Source organism: Sciurus carolinensis, chromosome X (genome assembly GCF_902686445.1).
Source record: "Sciurus carolinensis chromosome X, mSciCar1.2, whole genome shotgun sequence".
Taxonomy (NCBI): Eukaryota; Metazoa; Chordata; class Mammalia; order Rodentia; family Sciuridae; genus Sciurus; species Sciurus carolinensis.
Genome location: NC_062232.1, coordinates 88,738,261 through 88,760,914, shown reverse-complemented (window position 1 = coordinate 88,760,914; position 22,654 = coordinate 88,738,261). Strand labels below are relative to the sequence as shown.

General features: G+C 35.7%; 1 protein-coding gene across 3 annotated transcripts in view; it reads right to left on the bottom strand.

The window, feature by feature from the left end:
* Dnaaf6 (dynein axonemal assembly factor 6) overlaps positions 1-22,654 on the bottom strand; it is a 46,310-nt gene that overhangs the window by 2,761 nt on the left and 20,895 nt on the right. For all 3 annotated transcript variants that reach the window (XM_047536486.1, XM_047536487.1, XM_047536488.1), the window contains one exon: positions 3,836-3,921. In XM_047536486.1, coding sequence (XP_047392442.1) covers positions 3,836-3,921 — 86 coding nt within the window. The remainder of the gene's footprint in view (positions 1-3,835; positions 3,922-22,654) is intronic.

The window sequence follows — 22,654 nt, the reverse complement described above, 5'->3', positions numbered from 1 at the left end:
AATATTTAGTTTAAAAAGAAGGCAAAGCTTAATATGGTAGCTTCATTGCACTAAAAGATATCTATAAATCAGCTCAAGAAGGAATTCCAATGATAATGTGCACTTCTCTGTCCAGAGAGAAATAAATTCCAAAGAGGCAGTTAGAGGCCATTGGAATGATCCATCTATCCCTGCATTTCTGTCTAGTCCTGAGTAGTATGGCCTCACACACTAAAATTTTGAACTACAGAATCATGAAAGTTGTCAAAGCTCTTAGGAAAATGAAGTATTTTTATCTAGTTTGTTTTACTGCCTAATATCTGTATAGAGATTTATATATAAACAAAATGAAAATTCTACAAATACTTAACTATGTACAATTCATTGAAGGACAACACTGGTGATCCCCTAGTATCTGGCAGACTATAAATGTTGATTGAATGAATAAATAAATGAATGAAAACCAAATATTCAGGTGAGCAACAAATCACATTTTGAATAATTACCAGACAATGGTAGTATAAAATATAAATGAATATTTAAACCCAAACCCAATGCCTTTATATTGATAATATGTTTGCTTTGTAAGTTGTTATAGTTTAGGCACTAATCAAATGCTCATCCAGTGTTAATTTGCATTAGAAACTAAGTGCAAAAAATAATATATGAAAGTGAAAACAAAAAAAACTATAGTATAAACTCAACTTTAGAGACGTACATATTGAGATTTATGTTAGAGAGTTTAAATTGATGTTACTTGGAAGATATTTAAATAAAGGACAATACTGTTCTGTTCATGAACAATTGAGTTTTTATTTTTATGTAATCAACAAAGTTATTTGGTTTGAATAGCTAGGTTAAAAACAAATGTGGCCTTTTTAAGGTTTCCTATAGGGGACATACTATTTTCAAAGAAATTGCAGATATTCTTGAGCTGCAATTCTGCTATTCCATTTAGGAAAAAAATTATGTACCAGTGTCTTTGAATATCAGTTAATCCTCAATCTGAATTAAAGAGGAACAGCAAAGGCATGAATAATCTAAAGCAGCACTTGACCAAAAATTAGATTAGATGTCTTTACAATGTACATTCAAAGTGTTCATTTAGGATGGTCTAAGAATTCACTTTAAAAAACAATGTAACCTCATGTGAAGATGAGGGATGCAGATTCTGGGAAACTACCTAATTTCCTCCATATTTTCTCATTTACATCTATTCCATGTGGGAAATCTACATGCCAAAATGATCAACTGGAAAGAAAATTAAGAATTCTATAAACTATTATGTTTGGTTGTATAATGCTAAATATCTTGGCTTTATGGATAATGCCAATGTCATTGACTATTGTTTGACTGAAATCACTAGTCAATTCAGTTAAAATAAATTAACTTGTTCTGCCTTATAGATACATGAACAGAAGAATGCTTTTTCTTAAATCTTTCTTGGTAGCCAGGTGTGGTCGTGTGCACTTGTAGTCCTAGCTACTCTGGAACCGGAGGTGGGAAGATCACTTGAGCCCAGAATTTCAAGACCAGGGATTAAACCCAGGGTCTCACTCATAATAGGCAAGCACTCTACCACTGAGATACATCCCCAGCACCAACAAAATTTTTCTCAGAGTAAATAAACATAGTGTTATAGGATGTCAAAGTTAGAAACTAAAGAAAGTATGTATGAATATCAATACACTAAAAAAACCCACATTTCTGATAATAAAATTTTGGATAAGAGCCTGACATGGTGGTGCATGCTTGTAATCCCAGTGACTAGGGAGGCTGAGGCAGAGGGATCACAAATTCAAAGCCAGCCTCAGCAATTTAGTGAGGCCCTAAGCAACTCAGTGAGACTCTGTCTCCAAATAAAAACCAAAAAGGTCTGGGAATGTAGCTCAGTGATAAAGTGCCCCTGGGTTCAATCCCCAGTACAAAAAAGAAAAAAAAAGGATAATAGCATGGATGTAAAGGTGCTCAGATATTTAGAAAAAGTGATAAAATACATCTATTTTCTACCATCTATCTTAATTAAGTTTTCTTAAGAGATTGTACCTCTGTGCACTTAGCATTTATTATTAAAGTGCAGTATGTACAATATTTATCATTTGTGTATATCAGTTATATAATTTAATATATAAGTACAGTATACAAATGACCTGAGCAGCCCACACTCTGTATGGAAAAGTACCTCTGTGTGAGACTTTCATTTAGTGGGTTCTGATAGATATCTGAAATGACAGCATATCCAGAGCAGCTGCCTAAAGATTGATGGAGACAGTGAGAACTGCTAGGGAAACGGAAATTAACTCCATGGTGGGTAGATATGTGTGTGCTTTTAACAAGCGTGCAAATATAACAGAAGACTGTTCACTTAACCAACTTTCCTTGCAAGGTTGTGTGGAAGAGGAAACGTGTATAAAATACAATACTCCTTGAAGTGAATGGTAAGAATAGTGAATGTAATTTTTTATACCATAAGGCTTTTTTTTGGTGAGAAATACTTTTTTTGAAATGATGTAAATAATGAGAAAATATTTGTTGTATATTCTTTTGTGAATTATTTTGGGTTAAATGCATGTATTATCGCAAACAAGATTAAGCTATGTATGTACATTAGATTGTTTGAATATAGTAGTCTTCCATAGGAGAGGTCTCCTTTTTATCTTCTTAAATCCCTAAGTTCAACAAAGGAGAACTATAGGTACTGATAATGGAAGAATGAGAATGTACCAATAACTGCCTGTTCCTCAAACTCTGAAATGTTCATGAGTTACAGAGAAAGGACTACTGCAGGTAACCAATGTGTGCTTACTACTTTATACATCGAGATGAAGAGTGAATAAAACTGACAAATTTAGCTATTTTATCTAACACATACCAGGTTCCATCAATTCCCTTTTTAAAGAGTTAGTTTTCAGACAGTACTGATTTATCCATTCTTCATGAAAAACACTTTATATCAGAATTTTACTATTTGTATTATTTTGGCAACATGATTTATATCTCTAATAAATAACAATCCTGTAATAACAAGACTATGTTTGACAATACGAAAACATTTTTTATATTTGTAGTTGTAGATGGACACCATATATTTATTTTATTGTTATTTTTATGTGGTGCTGAGAATCAAACCCAGTGCCTCATCCACGAGGGACAAGTACTCTACCACTGAGCTACAACCCCAAAACATTCAACAGAATTATTCTTCATCTATATTATTTTAAAATGTGTTCAAGCAATCTGAGGATCTAGTAATAAATTTGCTGCTAGAATTTTTGTTTTTAAGTAACTAATGACAAGACTTTTATTGATTTTCTTTAGATGAACATAATCAAGTTTTAGCTTATAGCTCCACAACATCAGAAAAGTTAAAAGCTACTCTTTCTCTTATGCCATCACTATAAAAAAAATCATATATAAGACTTAAAACTTGGGCTGGGGTTGTGGTTTAGTGGTAGATCACTTGCCTAGCATATGTGAGGCACTGGGTTTGAGTCTCAGCACCACATATAAATAAAGATCCATCAACAACTAAAAAAAAATTTAAAAAGACTTAAAACTTAAGGGATTTTCACTTCTAGCTATTTTTTCTGACAGATAAACTATCTGAATGTTAAGGATTATATTTTCATGGTATCAATCCCTCCAAATATATAAATGCAAAGTGGAAAAAAAATCTAAGTATTTCCAAACATTTGTATTTATACTATGTAGGTCAAGCATCTGAATAATTAACTGAAATTTCTCTGTTCTTAGGACTTTAGGGGGTGAGGCATAATAACTGTGTATACTTTCTAAAAGATTATTTACTACTAAAGACTCATTAATATTACAATATATTATTCTAAGTTTTACTCACTTATTAGGAGTCCGAAGATCAATGATCATTTCCTGGATATCAATTTTAATTTCAGAAGGGTTTGTATTGGGCAGTTTAATTTTAACCTGAGAAAAAAATGAGAAGAAAAATACTGTTATCTTAGAGAGCACTTAATTTGAAAACTGTAGTTATATATGAAGAAGGGAAAACTAATATGTATTAAGTGCCGACATGTGCCATGTATGCCTTCTGCTTATATCAATCTTGAGAAGCAAGGATTCTTAGCTCCATTTTACAGATGGAGAAACAGAAAGGTTTAGTGAGTGACTCAAGGGCAACTGTCTGTAATTTGACTAAGGTTTATCTGACTCCGAAGTTATACAGAAACAGTGAGGTTACTTGCCTGTAACCTTCATTGTCTGAAGTGCACTGCCAGAGTTCTTGGGGACCTTTGACCACCTTTATATCAGTGGGTAATTTGTATTAAAAAAATGTCATGTTAGGTGTGGGCTAGTGATGCATCTTGTAGTCTCCTGGTAAAAAACTCACATACCAAATTTCCTAGGGAAGTGTAGGAATCCAGAAATGTTGTTAACATAACAAAGAGAAACAATAGTATGGCCTCCACCTCCCAAAAAGGACTACTTTCTGGTTTAGTTAGATTCCACTTACAAATGTCTCATCTCAATTAGCACAAGGCCCAGCAATTTCGCTCCTGGTTAAATATACCTGAGAGCATTCCAAACAAGTGCTCAAACAAAAAACATGTACATAAAGTTTTGGTTCATAGCAACACTATTTGCAATAGGCGAAAGATAGAAACAACCCAAATATATATCAACCAGTGAATGGATAAATAAAAGTAGTATATCCAAACAATGGAATATTATTCAGTCATAAAAGGAATAAAGTTCTCTTATATTGATGAACCCTAAAAACATGCTAAATGAAATAAGTCAGACATAAAAGACATGTTTTTAAGATTCTATTTGTATGAAATGTTCAGAATAGGCAAACCCAAAGAAACAAAAAGTAGATTGGAGGACCAGGAACTGGAAGAATGAAGAAAAGGAGAGTGTGAGGTTTCCTTCTGAGTTTAAGAAAATGTTCTGGAATTAGATATTGGCAATGGTCAAACAACATTGTGAATGTACTAAATGTCACTAATGGTCACTGTGTATTTTACTACCAAAATCTCATCTCTAATTTACATTCATTCTCTTTTTGATGGATTTTTTTCTTTCTCTCTGACATGGCATAAGGTTTCTGTAACAGTGAAACAAAGAAAAATGCAATCTAAGCTTCAGGTAAATCATGAAACCTTGTCTAAAATAAGCTAGACATGAAATCTTGAGTGTTTGGAGATTTCATGGCTAGAATGACCAGAATGAAAGTAGTAAGTTATGAGGGAAATACATATCAACTAATTAATGGGACAAATTGGAATTCCTTATAAAAAGCTCAAGGTAGGCACAACATTTTTGTAGTACCATGTATATGGACCAAAATATGCTTGTGAGTTTTAAGCTATCTTATTAAATCTGTATTCAAATAAAACTTTGTAAATAAAACTCTAGAGGTGCTACTATCTAAATATTTCATGTCATTAATATTTTTATTAAATGAATAATTATTTTCTAATATATTTCAAAAATTCACAACTTCATATTTGGAAATGCTTTAAGTAAAAGAAACAGAACATTTCTCAAAAGGTAGTTAGACATGCTCTGACTCAAAGTAAATGATTATTCAATTGTACAAAAATGTCCCACTTTTATTGTATTACATTCAGGTTGGAAAGTCAAAGAACATCTCATGTTGACTCATATCACTTGGATCAAGGGATACAAATATTTGCTTCTTTACTCTGAAATGTTTATATCTTTCGAGGTAAAATATTATTTCCCCAGGGTTGAAATGACAATTGAGGAAGGAAATGAATTATGATTTACATGAAATTTAGGTACAGATTTTAGGGAGAACTTCAAAGTGGTTCTTAAAGTCATTTGTGGGTCTAGTGAAGAGTAATTCAGAAACAACTCACTAATTTTCCCTTAAGGAAATTAAAATTGCATACTAAAATGGTTTCAGAGAAGAAACAAGAAAAGGAACAGATTAGGTGGAATGGTGCACATTATTTTCTCACAAGATAAAAGATTCCATTAGGAATCTTAACAGAAAAACCCCTGATGAAACATAAGTCAGATTTCCTTGTAATTCATACTTTCAGTGAATACATGGAAAATAGACATGACTATTAACTGACGTCTGATTGTGTCCAAAACCTTACTTGTTTTACTAACTTGTATCTACTAACACTAGTAAATACAGGATGCCATTGATCAAACAACTAAAGGGATTGATGTCCTTTTCTTCATGTAGAAGACAAGCTGAAATTCATTTCAAAGAAATATTTTAATAAGTAAACTACAAAAACTGCTAAAATTTTCATGGGGAAACTTTTGACTTTTTGGGGAGCTCCACCTTTGCAGTCAGACTTGGGTTTGAATTCTGTCACTTACTAGCTATTTACTGTCTACTACTCATCTATTATTGTATAACCAAATACCCCCAAATGTGTGGTAAAAACAACAACAAATAGTTATCATTTCACACAATTTTGGTAGATCAGGAACGTGGGAGTGCCTTAGCTTAGTGGTTCTGGCTTAGGGTCTTTCATGAATTTGTACTAAATATATTGGCTGTGGTTGTAGAAATATGAAGGTTTCACTGAGCCCAGAGGATCTGCATCTAAGACAGCTCATTCACATGCCTGTTGGCAGGAGACTTCAGCTCTTTATTTCATGGATTTCTTCATAGGGTTGCTTGAGTGTCTTATGGCTCAACAGCTATATTCTCTCCAGAATGAATAATCCAAAGGTCAAAGCAGTAATAATGCCCTTTAAAATCCAACCTAAGAAATTACACTCTTTCATTTTTGTAGTATCTTGTTGGTTATTCAGGTCAGCCCTATTCAATATGGAAGGGGACTATACAGAGGGAAGAATATCAGGAGTGAAACTGTTTATAAATAACTTTAGTCCAAACATCTGCCTTCTAGTCTGGTAAGAGAAAATTAACAGGAACAGTGTTCACTAATTAAAGGTTTATGAGATCCTTTCTTTCCACTTTCACCTTCTCTCAGGCAAGTATGAAAAAAACTACTCAGTATTTTTACTATCGAGGAATTCACTTTAAGGGTTTCCTGGAAAGAGGCAGAAGTAGGTCAAAGTGCTTACAAAATATTTCCATAAGCATTCATTTATTATCCTATATGTTTTGTAATAGAGTTGGCTCATTATATCAGTTTTTGGTGGGGTCATTATTGTGGGATTATCATTTTGAGTTTTAAATCTCTTATTTCTTTTCTTGTTCTTATGAGAGATTTATGTGACAAGATGATTCCTGAAAGATTATCTTTCTATAACCTGTAAGTGATTAACAAAGGCTCCTGAGCTCCTCAGATAAGTATATTTGATCTTATTACAAGATGTTTGAAAATTGACATGAGAAGTCCAAATAGCAGGTATTCTGTGGAGTTCATTTGTTCTAGGTTTCCTCTTGAACTGTCATTTTGTCAGTACCAGAAGAAAAAAAAAATTTAAATACCTCATATGTTACTTGGCCAGTCTAAGCTATTTATTGAAATTAAAGTGAAACTTAAATATATACAGAAAGTTTTGGGTTAATACTTTGGAAGATATCCTAAATTAATATATGGGTTATAGATATTTCTAAAATATTTCTGTTTGATAGAAATACATAAATAACTGTCAAAACATTTTGTTCTTAGGAAAGAAGTTAAGACCACCTGAGTTTCCATTTGAAACTAAACATTAGAAAGTCCAGATTAACAGAAAATAATTGGGTAGTTTCATTCTGAATTGTTTCAGTTATTTAATTTACCATCATTTAGCTATGGAAACACACATGAAATATTTTTCTACTGCAGCCATGCTAAATATAAAAATTATCACGAGCAGTAAAAACCTGTAGAACCCCCCAAAAGGTGGTAGATCCCTACCTTGAAATTATATGAATATCTGCCTCCATATAACAAAAATATCGAAGTGTGTATTCTCTAAAACTAGGGCACAAAACCATTAGATTTTCTTTTTAAATTAATGGATACATTTTCTATAATCTTACCATTTTTAAACATTCCAGTACTATATCCTCATGACTGTCTTTTTAAAAAATAGATCCTGGAAGCATTACTCCTCTCTTATTTCAGGAGTCAAGTAAGCTTCCTGCTCATTCTGGACTTGTATCTACTAACACTAGTAGTAGTAGTAACACATTTCATCCACAGGTCTCCTTACCTCCACTGGCATTCACCATACCTCAAACACTCATAATCTCGATACCACTATGTGCCTTGAGATCATTAGAACTAAATTCATTATGCATGTATTTCTATTTTCTATTTGTTAGTAACCACAGAAAGTCTCAGATTTCCAAGTCACTTCATATCACCTAATAATTACCATATGGATCTTAATATCTCCTATTTTGTCTCATTTTCTACCCCTCATCAACTCCTGAAACTCTTCCATTAGATCCCCTGTAACATGTAGTTACATCATCCCTTATTGTTTATCTCTTTGAAGTTTTTCTTTTCTTTTTTTTTTTCTTTTGTGGTGCCAGGGATTGAGCTCAGGGTCTCACATGTGCTAGGCAAGTGCTTATACCACTGAGCCACAACCCCAGTCCTGAATATTTTCTTAAACAGTTTTAGTTCAGCTGAAATCTGGATCTTCCCTGATGACACTGCTTTTCCTAGTCTTCTCAGATGTTGCCTGTTTCATTCCTCCAACCTCCCTATAACACTGCTTGTCCCTTCCCTTTCATTTAAAGAAATCTCATGTCCTTTATCATGCTAAGTGAAAAAGTCATATACAAAAAGAAAAATGCTGTGATGAGTCCTTTAATATGTGGACTCTTTTTTTAAAAAAGGGCTAATACACAGAAATAATGGCGGTTATCAGAGGTGGGAGAATGGGAGATGCAGGTCAGAGGTAAAAAGTTTTGGTTATGCAGGATGAATAAATCTAGAAATCTAAAGAACAGCATGAGTACTATAGTTAACAATATTATATTGTATACTGTAAATTTTCTAAGAGAGTAGATTTTAGGTTCTTTTACCATACACATACACATGCATTCCAGATGTGTTATAGTTTAGATATATGTCTCCTAAAAGCCCATGTGCAAGACAAAGACAATGCAAGGTTTAGCGATGAGATGAGTAGGTTATGACAGTCTTACCCCAAACAGTGAATTGATCACCTAATTGGGACTAATTGAAAGGTAACTTCAGGCAGGTAGGTTATGGCTAGAGAGGGTGGGTCCCTAGGGATGTGCCTTTGGGGATATATATTTTGTCTTTGTTGAACAGAGCTCTCTGTGCTTCCTATGTGATATCTTGAGATGCTTTCCTCTATCACATTCTTTGCCATGATGTTCTGCTTCACTTTGGGCCCAGAACAACCCAGTAAGCCATCTATGGATTAAGACATTTGAAAACATGAGCCCCAAAATAAACATTTCCTCCTCTAATTTTCTTGTCAGGTCTTTTGTTTGCAACAGTGAAAAGCTGACTTAAACAAGGTGGAATGAACAACAAGGAATCAGGAAATAAAGGATCAGAAACAAGGCCAGGGTAAGTAGAATATAATCAACAATGAAGAAAATGTGACATCATATGAAATTAAAAGTAGGTAAACATGAGCTAATTTAGGATGTCATAGCTTAAGATAAGGACTTTGGATTTTATTCTAATTGCAACAGGAAGTCATTAAGGGTTTTGAGCAAAGAAGCAACATGAACTGATTTACTTTGAAAGACAATCTCTGAGATTCCATCTCACTCCAGTCAGAATGGCAATTATGAAGAATACAAGTAACAATAAATGTTGGTGAGGATATGGGGAGAAAGGTACTCTCATACATTTTTGGTGGAACTGCAAATTGGTGCAACCACTATGGAAAGCAGTATGGAGATTCCTTGGAAAACTTGGAATGTAATCACTATTTGACCCAGCTATTCCACTCCTTGATCTATACCCAAAGGTCTTCAAAACAGCATACTATAGTGGCACAGCCACGTCAATGTACAGAACCAACCTAGATGCTCTTCGACAGATGGATGAATAAAGAAAATGTGGTATACATACACAATGGAGTATTACTCATCCATAAGGAAGAATGAAATTATGGAATTTGCTGGTAAATGGATGGAACTGGAGAATATCATGCTAAATGAAATAGACCAGACTCAGAAAGTCAAGGATCAAATATTCTCTCTGATGTGTGGTAACCCAAAACAAGGGAGGGGAATAATAGAAATCCATTGGATAAGACAAAGGGAAATGAAGGGAAGGGAGGCAGAAGGGCATAGGAAAGACAGTAGACTTAACCAGATATAACTCTCTTAGCCTTGTATTTGAATCATGACCAGGGTAACCGTGCATCATGTACAACCAAAAGAATGGGATCCTAAATAGAATAAGTTTACCCTATGTATGTACAATTTGCCAAAACACATTCTGCTATCATGTATAACTAAAAAGAACAAATAATTTTTTTTTTAAAAAGAAAGAGGATCTTAGACTTTTTGGAAAGGCTGAATCAGTGAAAGACTTAAAGCAGGGAGATGAGTCAAGAGAGAATCATCTCCTGAGATTCATGCCCAAGTGAGACATGATGGTGGTTTATAACATGAAAGTAGTTGTAGTTGTAATGAAAACCAGATGAATTTATAATATATTTTGAATGTAGAGCAAGTAAGGTTTGCTGATGTATTGAATATGAGGTATTAAGGAAAAAGGAATGAAGGGTGATTTTGATTTTTAGCTTGAGTGACTGGGTGAATGTTATTGCCTTAAGGATGATAAATGGGAAAGAGGTTTGGGGAAAACAATTGAGTTCTGTTTCAGGCATGTTAAGTTTGAATTGCCTATTAAACAAGTGGGAGATGCTAAGTGAGCAGTTGAGGGATAAACTCTTTAAAGCTATGGGACAGGATGGAAGAGAACAGATAAAGAAAAAATGATGCAGTTCAGGGCTGGGGATATAATTCAGCAGCAGAATGCTCGCCTACCATGTTCAGGGCCCTGGGTTTCATTCCCAGCACTGCCCACTGTCAGAGAGGGTGGGGGAGAGAGAAGGGGAGAGAGAAGGAGAGAGAGAACATGCATGCGTGAAAGTGCACAAGCACCAAAGGTCAAAGCTTAAGAAAACTGTAGACAAAAGAGGAAGAGGCAGTGATTTCGGAGCAAAGGAGGGGAGGATTTCCCAGTGATTTTGGAAGAAAATCAGGAGTAGGATCATTAAAGAGAAAGCTGTGTTTCAAGAAGGAGGAAATAGTCAAGGTGGAATCCTGCTGAATGGACATTCTCATACTCTTTTTCTAATCAGTGTTTCTAAATCAGAGAGAAGTAATATTGGTGTTATTGTATAGGACAATTCTTCACTTTTCAAGCCTGCCCATTTTGCGGCAGGGGTTAAAGCATCCCTGGCCCCTGAGTACTAAATGACAATAATATTCTGTAATCATTGTGACAACTGAAAATGTATTCACCCTTTTCTAAAAGTCCCCTAAGGGCTCATACCATGACTAATTTTTTTTTAACTGTTTGATCATTAGCTATAGTGATGTACAGTAGGAACTAAATAAATATTACATGAATGAATCTTTGTTATCAACTAAAAAGCATACTTAAAACTCCTATCCTAAAAAAATCCCTAAATTGTGCCTCGTCCTCAATACTTCTCACTTTTTCTACACTAGTAAACTTCTTCAAAAGACAATCTGTATTTGCTGCCTTCCCTTCTTCACTTCCTCCTCATTTCCCAACTTTCTTCAATCCACCATTAGCCATGACAATGAAGTTCCTTCTCTTCCACCCATCACTGAACACTTAATTGACAAATCTAGAAGTTCCTTCCATATCCCAATTCTGTTTTACTTCTATTGCAGCACTAGACACTATTGTGGTTTCCTTCCCATCTCTGAGAATCCTTCTCAGTTCCTCTTCCTTTTTTTACTTTTAAATTTATTTTTAAAGTGATATATAAACCCATAAAAATTACACATAACATTGGGGTGCCATGTGATATTTCAACTCATGTATATATTGATTAATATTTAAATCAGGTTAGACATATCTATTTCCTCAAACATTCATCTGTTTGGTGAAAAAATTCAAAATCATTTCTTCTAGCTTTTTGAAATATACACAACATTACTGTTAACTACAGTCACCCCACTGTATCATCACACACAAAAACCTCTCACTCTTATCTAACTATAATTTAGACCCACTCATTCCTTCCCAACCTCAAATGTCTCCAAATGCTGGTAACCACCATTCTACTCTCAACTTGAACAACATTAGCTTTTTTATGTCCCATGAATCCTCCTTTGTTCATCCATCAAATACTGGTATTTTCTAAGGTCAGTCTATGAAACCTCTTGCATTGAATTAAAAAGTTTCTGCCAATTTCAGATCAATGATTGTGGACCATGTACTTTAGATATTTTGATGAAACACCCTCAAAATGACATCATCAAAATGTAAAATTACTGGAGGATCCAAGATGGCAGACTAGAGGGTGACTGCATCTCCCGTCACTCCAGAACCCAGGATTCAAGAAGGGGAGGCATTGAGAGACTTGGACCAACATACAGCCAGGGTGAGTCTCTCCCACTGGGTAAAGCTTGGCCTGGGTGGCAGGCCCGGACAGGGGCAGCTTCTCGGAGCAGGGCAGGGCAGCGAGAGTCTTCCCCAAGCAGCCCTGCTTTCTCCGACGGCAGGTTCGATCCACAGCAGCTTCTAGGAGGAGGCCCGCCCAGTGAGAACTTTTCCACACAGAACCAACCCCAAATCCTGAACCCAGCAGTGGGCCCCGGCCCATAAGCGGCTTCTTGGAGCAGGGCAGGGCAGCCAGAGACTTCCCAAAGCAGCACTGCTCCCTCCGGCAGCAGGCAGGGTCCATAGCCAGCTTCTTGGAGCAGGCCCACCCAGTGAGAGCTTTTCTTCACAGAGCCAACCCCAAGCCCTGAACCCAGTGGCGGGCCCTGGCCGACAGGTGACTTCCAGGAACAAGGAAGGACAGGGAGAGGCTTTCCCCTAGCAGCCTGGCTCCCTCAGGCGGGGGCAGGCCCTGTCTATAGCCAGCTACTAGGAGCAGGACCACCCAGTGAGAGGATTTCCACACAGAACCAGCCCCCAGCCCTGGACCCAGTAGCGGGCTAGAGGCAGCTTTCTTCGGAAGCACTGCATTATCAAGTTCCTCCAAGACTTCAGGCTACTGAAGGCTGGGAGGTGATATACTGGAAATCTACAGGGACACTATAAGCCAAAGAAGAAATCTGCAATATCTCAGAGTCCCACTGATATCTGACCAATATGAGAAAACAAGGGAAGAAAATGTCCCAAACACCTAGATACTATATCAATAAAACCCAATGACAGCACAGCAGAAGAAATGTCAGAAAGGGAGTTCAGAATGTACATAATTAAAACAATCAGGGAAGCAAACGAGGAGATGAAAGAGCAAATGCAGGCATTGAAGGAAGAGATGAAAGAACAAATGCAGGCATTAGTGATCAAACCAATCAACAGATAAAAGAGCAAATACGGGAAGCAAAAGATCATTTCAATAAAGAGAGATACTGAAAAAAAACAAACAGAAATCCTTGAAATGAAGGAAACAATAAACCAAGTTAAAAACTCCATAGAAAGCATAACCAATAGGATAGAACACCTGGAAGACAGAACCTCAGACGTTGAAGAAAAAATATTTAATCTTGAAAACAAAGTTGACCAAACAGAGAAGACGGTAAGAAATCATTAACAGAATCTACAAGAATTATGGGATATCATGAAAAGGCCAAATTTAAGAATTATTGGGATTGAGGAAGGCTTAGAAAAACAAACCAAAGGAATGAAAAATCTATTCAATGAAATAATATCAGAAAATTTCCCAAATCTGAAGAATAAAATGGAAAACCAGGGACAAGAGACTTATAGGACTCCAAATATACAAAAATACAACAGACCCAAACCAAGGCACATTATTGTGAAAATACCTAACATACAAAATAAAGACAGAATTTTAAAGGCTGTGAGAGAAAAGAATATAATTACATTCAGGGGGAAACCAATAAAAATATCAGCAGATTTTTCAATCCAGACCCTAAAAGCTAGAAGGGCCTGGAACAATTTACCAAGCCCTGAAAGAAAATGGATGCCAATCAAGAATCTTATACCCAGCAAAACTTACTTTCAGATTTGATGACGGAATAAAATCCGTCCATGATAAACAAAAGCTAAAAGAAATTACAAAAAGAAAGCCGGCATTACAGAACATTCTCAGCAAAATATTCCATGAGGAAGAGATGAAAAACAATGATGCAAATCAGCAACAGGAGGAACTAGCCTAAAGGAATTGCTAAATAAAGGAGAAACCAAATCAAGTCAAAAAACAAAAATGAGTCAAGTGACTGGGAATACAAATCATATCACAAAAATAACCCTGAATGTTAATAGCCTGAACTCATCAATCAAAAGACATAGACTGGCAGATTGGATTAAAAAGAAAAATCCAACAATATGCTACCTGCAAGAAACTCATCTCATAGAAAGAGATAATCATAGACTAAACGTGCAAGGATGGGAAAAAACATACCATGCACATGGACACAGCAAAAAAGCTGGAGTATCCATCCTCATTTCAGATAATGTGGACTTCAAGCCAAAACTAGTCAGAAGGGATAAAGAAGGACATTACATGCTGCTTAAGGGAAGCATAAATCAGCAAGACATAACAATCATAAACATCTTTGCCCCAAACAGTGGCTCATCCATGTATGTCAAACAAATCCTTCTCAATTTCAGAAACCAAATAGACCATAACACAATAATACTAGGTGATTTTAACACACCTCTCTCACCACTGGACAGATCTTCCAAAGAAAAATTGAACAAAGAAACCATAGATCTTGATAACACAATCAATAATTTAGACTTAACGGACATTTATAGAATATACCATCCAACCAAGAGCAAATACACTTTCTTCTCAGCAGCACATGGATCCTTCTCTAAAATAGACCATATATTATGCCACAAAGCTACTGTTAGCAAATACAAGAAGATAGAGATACTACCTTGTACTCTATCAGATCATAATGGATTGAAATTAGAAATAAATGACAGAATAAAAAACAGAAACTTCTCCAATACCTGGAGATTAAACAATATGCTATTATATGATGAATGGATAACAGAAGACATCAGGAGGGAAATAAAAAAAATTCTTAGAAGTAAACGAGAACAAAGATACTTCATATCAAAATCTCTGGGACACTATGAAAGCAGTACTCAGAGGAAGACTTATTTCATGGGGCACATTCAACAAAAGAAGTAGAAATCAACAAATAAATGACTTAACACTACAACTCAAAGCCCTAGAAAAAGAAGAGCAGACCAACACCAAAAGTAGTAGAAGACAGGAAATAGTTAAAATCAGAGCCAAAATCAACGAAATTCAAACAAAAGAAACAATACAAAAAATTGACAAAATAAATAGTTGGTTCTTTGAAAAAATAAACAAAATTGATAAACCCTTAGCCACACTAACAAAGAGAAAGAGAGAGAAAACTCAAATTACTAAAATTCGGAATGAACAAGGAAATATCACAACAGACACGAGTGAAATACAAAACATAATTAGAAGTTATTTTGAAAATCTATATTCCAACAAAACAGAAAACCTCAAAGACATCAACAAGTTTCTAGAGACATATGAATTACCTAAACTGAACCAGGAGGGCATACATAACTTAAGTAAATCAATTTCAAGCAATGAAATAGAAGAGGTCATCAAAAGCCTACCAACAAAGAAAAGTCCAGGACCAGATGGGTTCTCAGCTGAGTTCTACAAAACCTTTAAAGAAGAGCTCATTCCAATACTTCTCAAAGTATTCCATGAAATAGAAGAGGAGGGAACCCTCCCAAACTCATTCTATGAAGTCAATATCACCCTGATACCTAAACCAGACAGAGACACATCGAGGAAAGAAAATTTCAGACCAATATCCTTAATGAACATTGACGCAAAAATTCTCAACAAAATTTTAGCAAATCGCATACAAAAATATATTAAAAAGGTAGTGCACCATGATCAAGTGGGTTTTATCCCCGGGATGCAAGGTTGGTTCAACATCCAGAAATCAGTAAATGTCATTCACAATATCAACAGACTTAAAGTTAGGAATCACATGATTATTTCAATAGATGCAGAAAAAGCATTCGATAAAATACAGCATCCCTTCATGCTCAAAACACTAGAAAAAATAGGGATAGTGGGAACATTCCTTAACATTGTAAAGGCCATCTATGCTAAGCCCATGGCCAGTATCATTCTAAATTGTGAAAAACTGAAAGCATCCCCCTTAAAAACTGGAACAACGCAGAGATGCCATCTTTCACCTCTTTTATTCAACATCGTCCTTGAAACTCTAGCCAGAGCATTTACACAAACCAAAGAAATTAAAGGGATACGAATAGGAAAAGGAGAACTCAAACTATCCCTATTTGCTGATGATATGATTATATACTTAGAGGAACCAGGAAATTCCACCAGAAAACTTTTAGAACTCATAAGTGAATTCAGTAAAGTAGCAGGTTACAAGATCAATGCTCATAAATCCAATGCATTTTTATACATAAGTGATGAATCTTCAGAAAGAGAAATTAGGAAAACTACCCCATTCAGAATACCATCGAAAAAAATAAAATACTTGGGAATCAATCTCACAAAAGAGGTGAAAGACCTCTACAATGAGAACTACAGAACACTAAAGAAAGAAATTAAAGAAAACCTTAGAAGATGGAAAGATCTCCCATGTTCTTGGATAGGAAGAATTAATATTGTCAAAATGGCCATACTACCAAAAGTGCTATATAGATTCAATGCAATTCCAATTAAAATCCCAATGACGTACCTTACAGAAATAGAGCAACCAATCATGAAATTCATCTGGAAGAATAAGAAACCCAGAATAGCTAAAGCAATCCTTAGGAGAAAGTGTGAAGCAGGGGGTATCGCAATACCAGATCTTTAACTATACTACAAAGCAATAGTAACAAAAATGGCATGGTATTGGTACCAAAATAGACAGGTAGATCAATGGTACAGAATAGAGGACACGGACACAAACCCAAATAAATACAATTTTCTCATTAGACAAAGGGGCCAAAAATATGCAATGGAGAAAAGATAGCCTCTTCAACAAATGGTGCTGGGAAAACTGGAAATCCATATGCAACAGAATGAAATTAAACCCCTTTCTCTCACCCTGCACAAAACTCAACTCAAAATGGATCAAGGACCTCAGAATCAGACCAGAGACTCTGCATCTTATAGAAGAAAAATTAGGTCCAAATCTTCAACATGTCAGCTTAGGATCAGACTTCCTTAACAGGACTCCCATAGCACAAGAAATAAAAGCAAGAATCAACAACTGGGATAGATTAAAACTAAAAAGGTTTCTCTCAGCAAAGGAAACTACCAGTAATGTGAAGAGAGAGTCTACAGAGTGGGAGAAAATCTTTGCCACTCATACTTCACATAGAGCGCTAATTTCCAGACTATACGAAGAACTCAAAAACTCTATACCAAGAATACAAATAACCCAATCAACAAATGGGCTAAGGAAATGAACAGACACTTCACAGAAGAAGATGTACAAGCAATCAACAGATATATGAAAAAATGTTCAACATCTCTAGTAATAAGAGAAATGCAAATCAAAACTACCCTAAGATTCCATCTCACCCCAATTAGAATGGCGATTATCAAGAACACAAGCAACAATAGGTGTTGGTGAGCATGTGGGGAAAAAGATATACTCATACATTGCTAGTGGGGTTGCAAATTAGTGCAGCCACTCTGGAAAGCAGTGTGGAGATTCCTCAGAAAGCTTGGAATGGAACCACCATTTGACCCAGCTATCCCACTCCTTGGCCTATAACCAAAGGACTTAAAATCAGCATACTACAGAGATACAGCCACATCAACGTTCATAGCTGCTCAATTCACCATAGCCAGACTGTGGAACCAACCTAGATGTCCTTCAGTTGATGAATGGATAAAGAAACTGAGGTATATATATACAATGGAATATTACTCCACCATAAAGAATGATAAAATTATGGCATTTGCAGGCAAATGGATGAAATTGGAGAATATCATGCCTAGTGAGATAAGCCAATCTCAAAAAACCAAAGGACAAATGATCTCGCTGATAAGCGGATGATGACACATAATGGGGGGTGGGAGGGGTACTGTTATGGTTAGGGTTAGGTTTAGGGTTAGGGTTAAGGAGGGTGGCAAGAATGGAGGAAGGAAGGACTTTATAGAGGGAAAAGAGGGGTGGGAGGGGTGGGGGAAGGGAAAAATAACAGAATGAATCAAACAACATTTCCCTATGTAAATTTATGATTACACAATTGGTATGCCTTGACTCCATGTACAAACAGAGAATCAACAAGTATCCCATTTGTTTACAATAAAAAAATGTAATATTACTGATTTTTATTACCAATTATATGTATAAGACAACCTATACCCTTATTTCTTCCTAATTTTAAGTCTATTTCTCAATTTCTCTGTATTTTGTTATAGGCAACTTTCATTTACAACTCTGCTAATTTTGGTATTAACATTTTAAATATATATATTACTTTCACAATTAGAAATACCTTAATTCTATATAATTAAACTAGCTCTATTTTTGTGGTACTTGGGATTGAACACTTGAACCCAGAGCTCATGCATGCTAGGCAAATATACTACCACTGAGCTATATTTCCAGGCCTAAATTGACTTTTAAGGAGATATTAGTTCCTCACTCTCACTACTACCATCTTTGTGAAGGAATACTATGATATTAGCTATAAATATATGTATGTTTGAGAGTTATTAGGAATTTAACTGAAGCTTGTGCTGCCTGGAGCTGATAATAAAGAATCATATTACATCAAAAATTTCCTTTTCCCTGCCACACAGTGTAATATACAGCCAATCAAACAAGGTCAGCATAATCAGGAAGCATAACAAAACAAAACAAAATAAAGCAGGTATCTATCCTCTAGAAATTTAAATGGAAAAAGAGAATCCATTTACTTATCAGGCAGCCAAATCTACTCATTCATTAAAAGTAAATGAATATGAATATTTTAACCTTAGGAGAGAAATCAGGATTTGAGAAGCAGACCATTCAAGAAACAAGTGAATTTTTAGAGGATGAGCCGACACTTTGCTCAAGATGATTGATAGCCCTTTCTGAGATAAATACATGTGATAAACATGTGATTCCTAGTTGTTCTGCCACATGGTGCCTGACTTGTACCCTATTCCTGACTCTAACCCTGTTCTCAGTGAGATTTAGGGATGGGAACAAGACTCATTTCATAAGGAGGAGGTGATGATAAAAACTAAAAAACCAGGCTTAACAGCTTGTTTGTTAGGTCACATCAGAATGTCCTCTTATTGATATATATCCTTCAAAGTAGGAGCGCAAAAAATATTGTGCATCCATTCTAGTTCAAAAACTTATCTGCAGGCTACTTTTCCCCTCTCCTTGAACAAAATTATTGGCAATATACTTGGTAAAATAACAATAATTCTAGTTCCACTCAATGTGGGATTTTAGAGATAGTCTGTTGTTCAACACCCCTGAGTGAAAATGGGAATCCACTGACCTATATCCCCAATGCACCTATCCCTCTTCTTGCCATAAACACTCCTATGGAGAAGCCGGGCTACTTTCTTACATATCTTTGGTATCTATTCCTTTTTCCATATGCCTTATTTGGCACCCAAAAGTTCAGTGTCTCAATCAGTCCTGTCCTCAAGAGTAGGCAGGTTCCCACTCTTTCTTACTTAGTTTCTATGATGGATTTTTTTTACTTCTCCCATTGTCTTTGTTTGTACCTCTAAAGCCATGCTACAATCCCAGCCTCACTGATCCAATCCCCCTTGTTTTTTTAATATTAAATTAATACCTAATTGTAGAACTATAGGAAAAACTTGTCTGTTTTGAACTGTCTCTGATTGTTGGTTTTATCTCACTGGTCCCATACTGTGTCCCCAGTTAACCCAATTCCTTTAGGTTTCATAGTATCCCTCTCAACACCCCTCTCCGAACACATTCATATGTGCACGCATGTGTGTGCATGAGTGTGCACAAACACACACGTACACTACTAAAAATCACATTGAGTTCATTCCAACCCAGATGGAAATCAGGCACTCTGGTGGTAGATTCTAATATTTGCAGGAAACAAACACCATCTACTTTGAAAATCAACACCTCCAGTCTATTTCTTCTTCTTGAGTTCCACATAGATTTGTATTTCTAACAGCCTCTTGGATACTTTCAACAAAATTTCCCATAGGCACTTCAACCTACTATAACCCAAAATTAATATCTTTCTTAGAACTTTGTCTCCTTTTTGCATTCCATATCCCACCCTCACAACACACAAATAAAACTAACCTTTGATTGCTTACTGTCCTTCTGAAAGTAATTGATAGTAATTGTAAAAAATGGAAAAAATAAGATTAAAATGAAACAAAAACATCTCTAAGTCAACCGTTTAGAGATAGCCATGTTATATTCCTATATCTAAATTAAAACCATCATCATTCACATAGTCACCTGGATTAGAAACCTGACTTTTGTTTTTTCTATACATAACTCATTCAATCACTTTCAAAGTCCTATCAATATTAACACTCAAATATTTACTGAAGACATTCTTTCCTCTCCATCCTCACAGACACAATTTATTCTTACTTCCTTCACTTTAACGAGTGTAATTGCCTACCTCATTTACCCAAACTCAGATTTATCTCCCATCGCAATCACCACTAAATTCTATGTTCACACTGCCACTAAAGTTGTTCTGAAATATGCATCTAATCATTTAACTCACCCATTTTATTTTTTAATTTTCATTCTTTTAATTCAGTAGTGGGGATTGAACCCAGGGGTGTTCTATCACTGAGTGACATTCCCAGTCCCATTTTATTAAAATTTTGAGACAGGGTCTCACTAAGTTGCTGAGGTTGGCCTTCAACTTGCAATCCTCTTACCTCAGCCTCCCAAGTTATTGGGATTACAGGCATGTACCACCACAGACAGTGAACTCACCCACTTTAAAATATTTACTAACACTAGTATGCAGAAAATAAAGTCCAAATTACATGATGTTTCTATTCCTGAGCTTCCTTAACAAAATATCATACATTGGATAGCTTAAACAATAGAAAAAATTTTATAGTTTTGGAGGCTGGAAATCAGAGATCAGGATGCAAGCATGGTTGGGTTTAGCGAAGGTCCTCTACCTGACTTATACATGGCTGCCAATTCCTTGTGTCCTCACAAGGTGGGAAGACAATAAGCAACCTCTCTGTTGTCTCTTATAAGGTCACTAATCCCATTATGAGGGTGCTGCCCTCATGACCTCATATAATCCTAATTATTTCCCTAAGGCTCTATCTCCAAATTCCATCACACTGGGAGTTTATATCTTTAGCATATGAATTTTGGTGGGACATATTTCAGTCCATAGCACATGATATGGCATTCAAAGTCTTTCACAACTAGCCCTAAGTCACTTATTCTGTTTTATCTTCTATATTACTTAATACCAGTGAATTCTGGGGCTCCAAAATATCACAAATAGTTCTTAAAACACACTATCTACTTTCATAGCATTATCTTTGCTCATGCTGTTCATTTATTTGGAGAACTTTTCACGCTTTGCTGCCTGACAAACTCTTATCTGTTCTTCAAATATTCTAGTCAAATGCTACCTCTGTTGCTAAGTCAGCTTGGACTTCTGCTTCTTTTCTTTTCTTTTTTTTTTTTTTTGCAGTACTGGGGATCGCACTCAGGGCCTTGTGCTTGCGAGGCCCGCTTCTTTTTATTCATATAATTTGCAGAACTGTCCATTGAATTCATATAACCTGGGCTCAAGTCTATCAAAATCTACAAGTGTGACCTTAATGTGATTGAATTCTTTAACATCTATAAAATATGGGTAATAATAGCATCTTGGCATGGTGATTAGTGAGGTACTATGTATAAAGTTCTTAGAGAAATTCCTGGTACATAATACATGTTATATAAAGTGTTTGCTATTATTATTATTGTTGTTGTTGTTGTTGTTATTGTTATATTAAGTGAAAACAACCAGGACAAAAATGTTTATTCATATCATATAAATATAGGGAAAAAGCTCCATTATGATACTCTAGTGACTTTGCACATGGACCACGTAGGCAAAGTTCAACTACAGTGTGACCCAGCTCTTGGCAGAACATCCTGTGATCCTCCCGGAACATGGGAAGATAGGCAGTCTTTGAGGAGCTGCCTTAATGCTGTTTCTTATCTGCCTCTACATTGTGGGAGGCTCCATATTTTGCAGGAAGCTTCTGTGAGACAGTTTTTCATTCTACTCCCCAGTTCCAGTAAGGCATATAACTTCCTACCTCACTCCCCTTGGCCATAGATGCAGACTATAAAATAGCTAATTGTAGGCTAGAGTTGGCTTTTCAGCCACAGACTGTCCCACTGCTCGTGTTACCTGCCATTTGGTTTGATGTCCTCTTGCAGGCAAAGGCATATAAGGAGATGACATTATATTGGTTGTGCTAAGGCTGTGTAAGTAATGAACTATTTTCTTTTGGGGTCATTGTTTACTTATTAGATCAGTCTGTAAAAATCTGGCAAGTCTACCTGATAGTTACCACTGCATTGCTGTGTATAAGTGGCTTA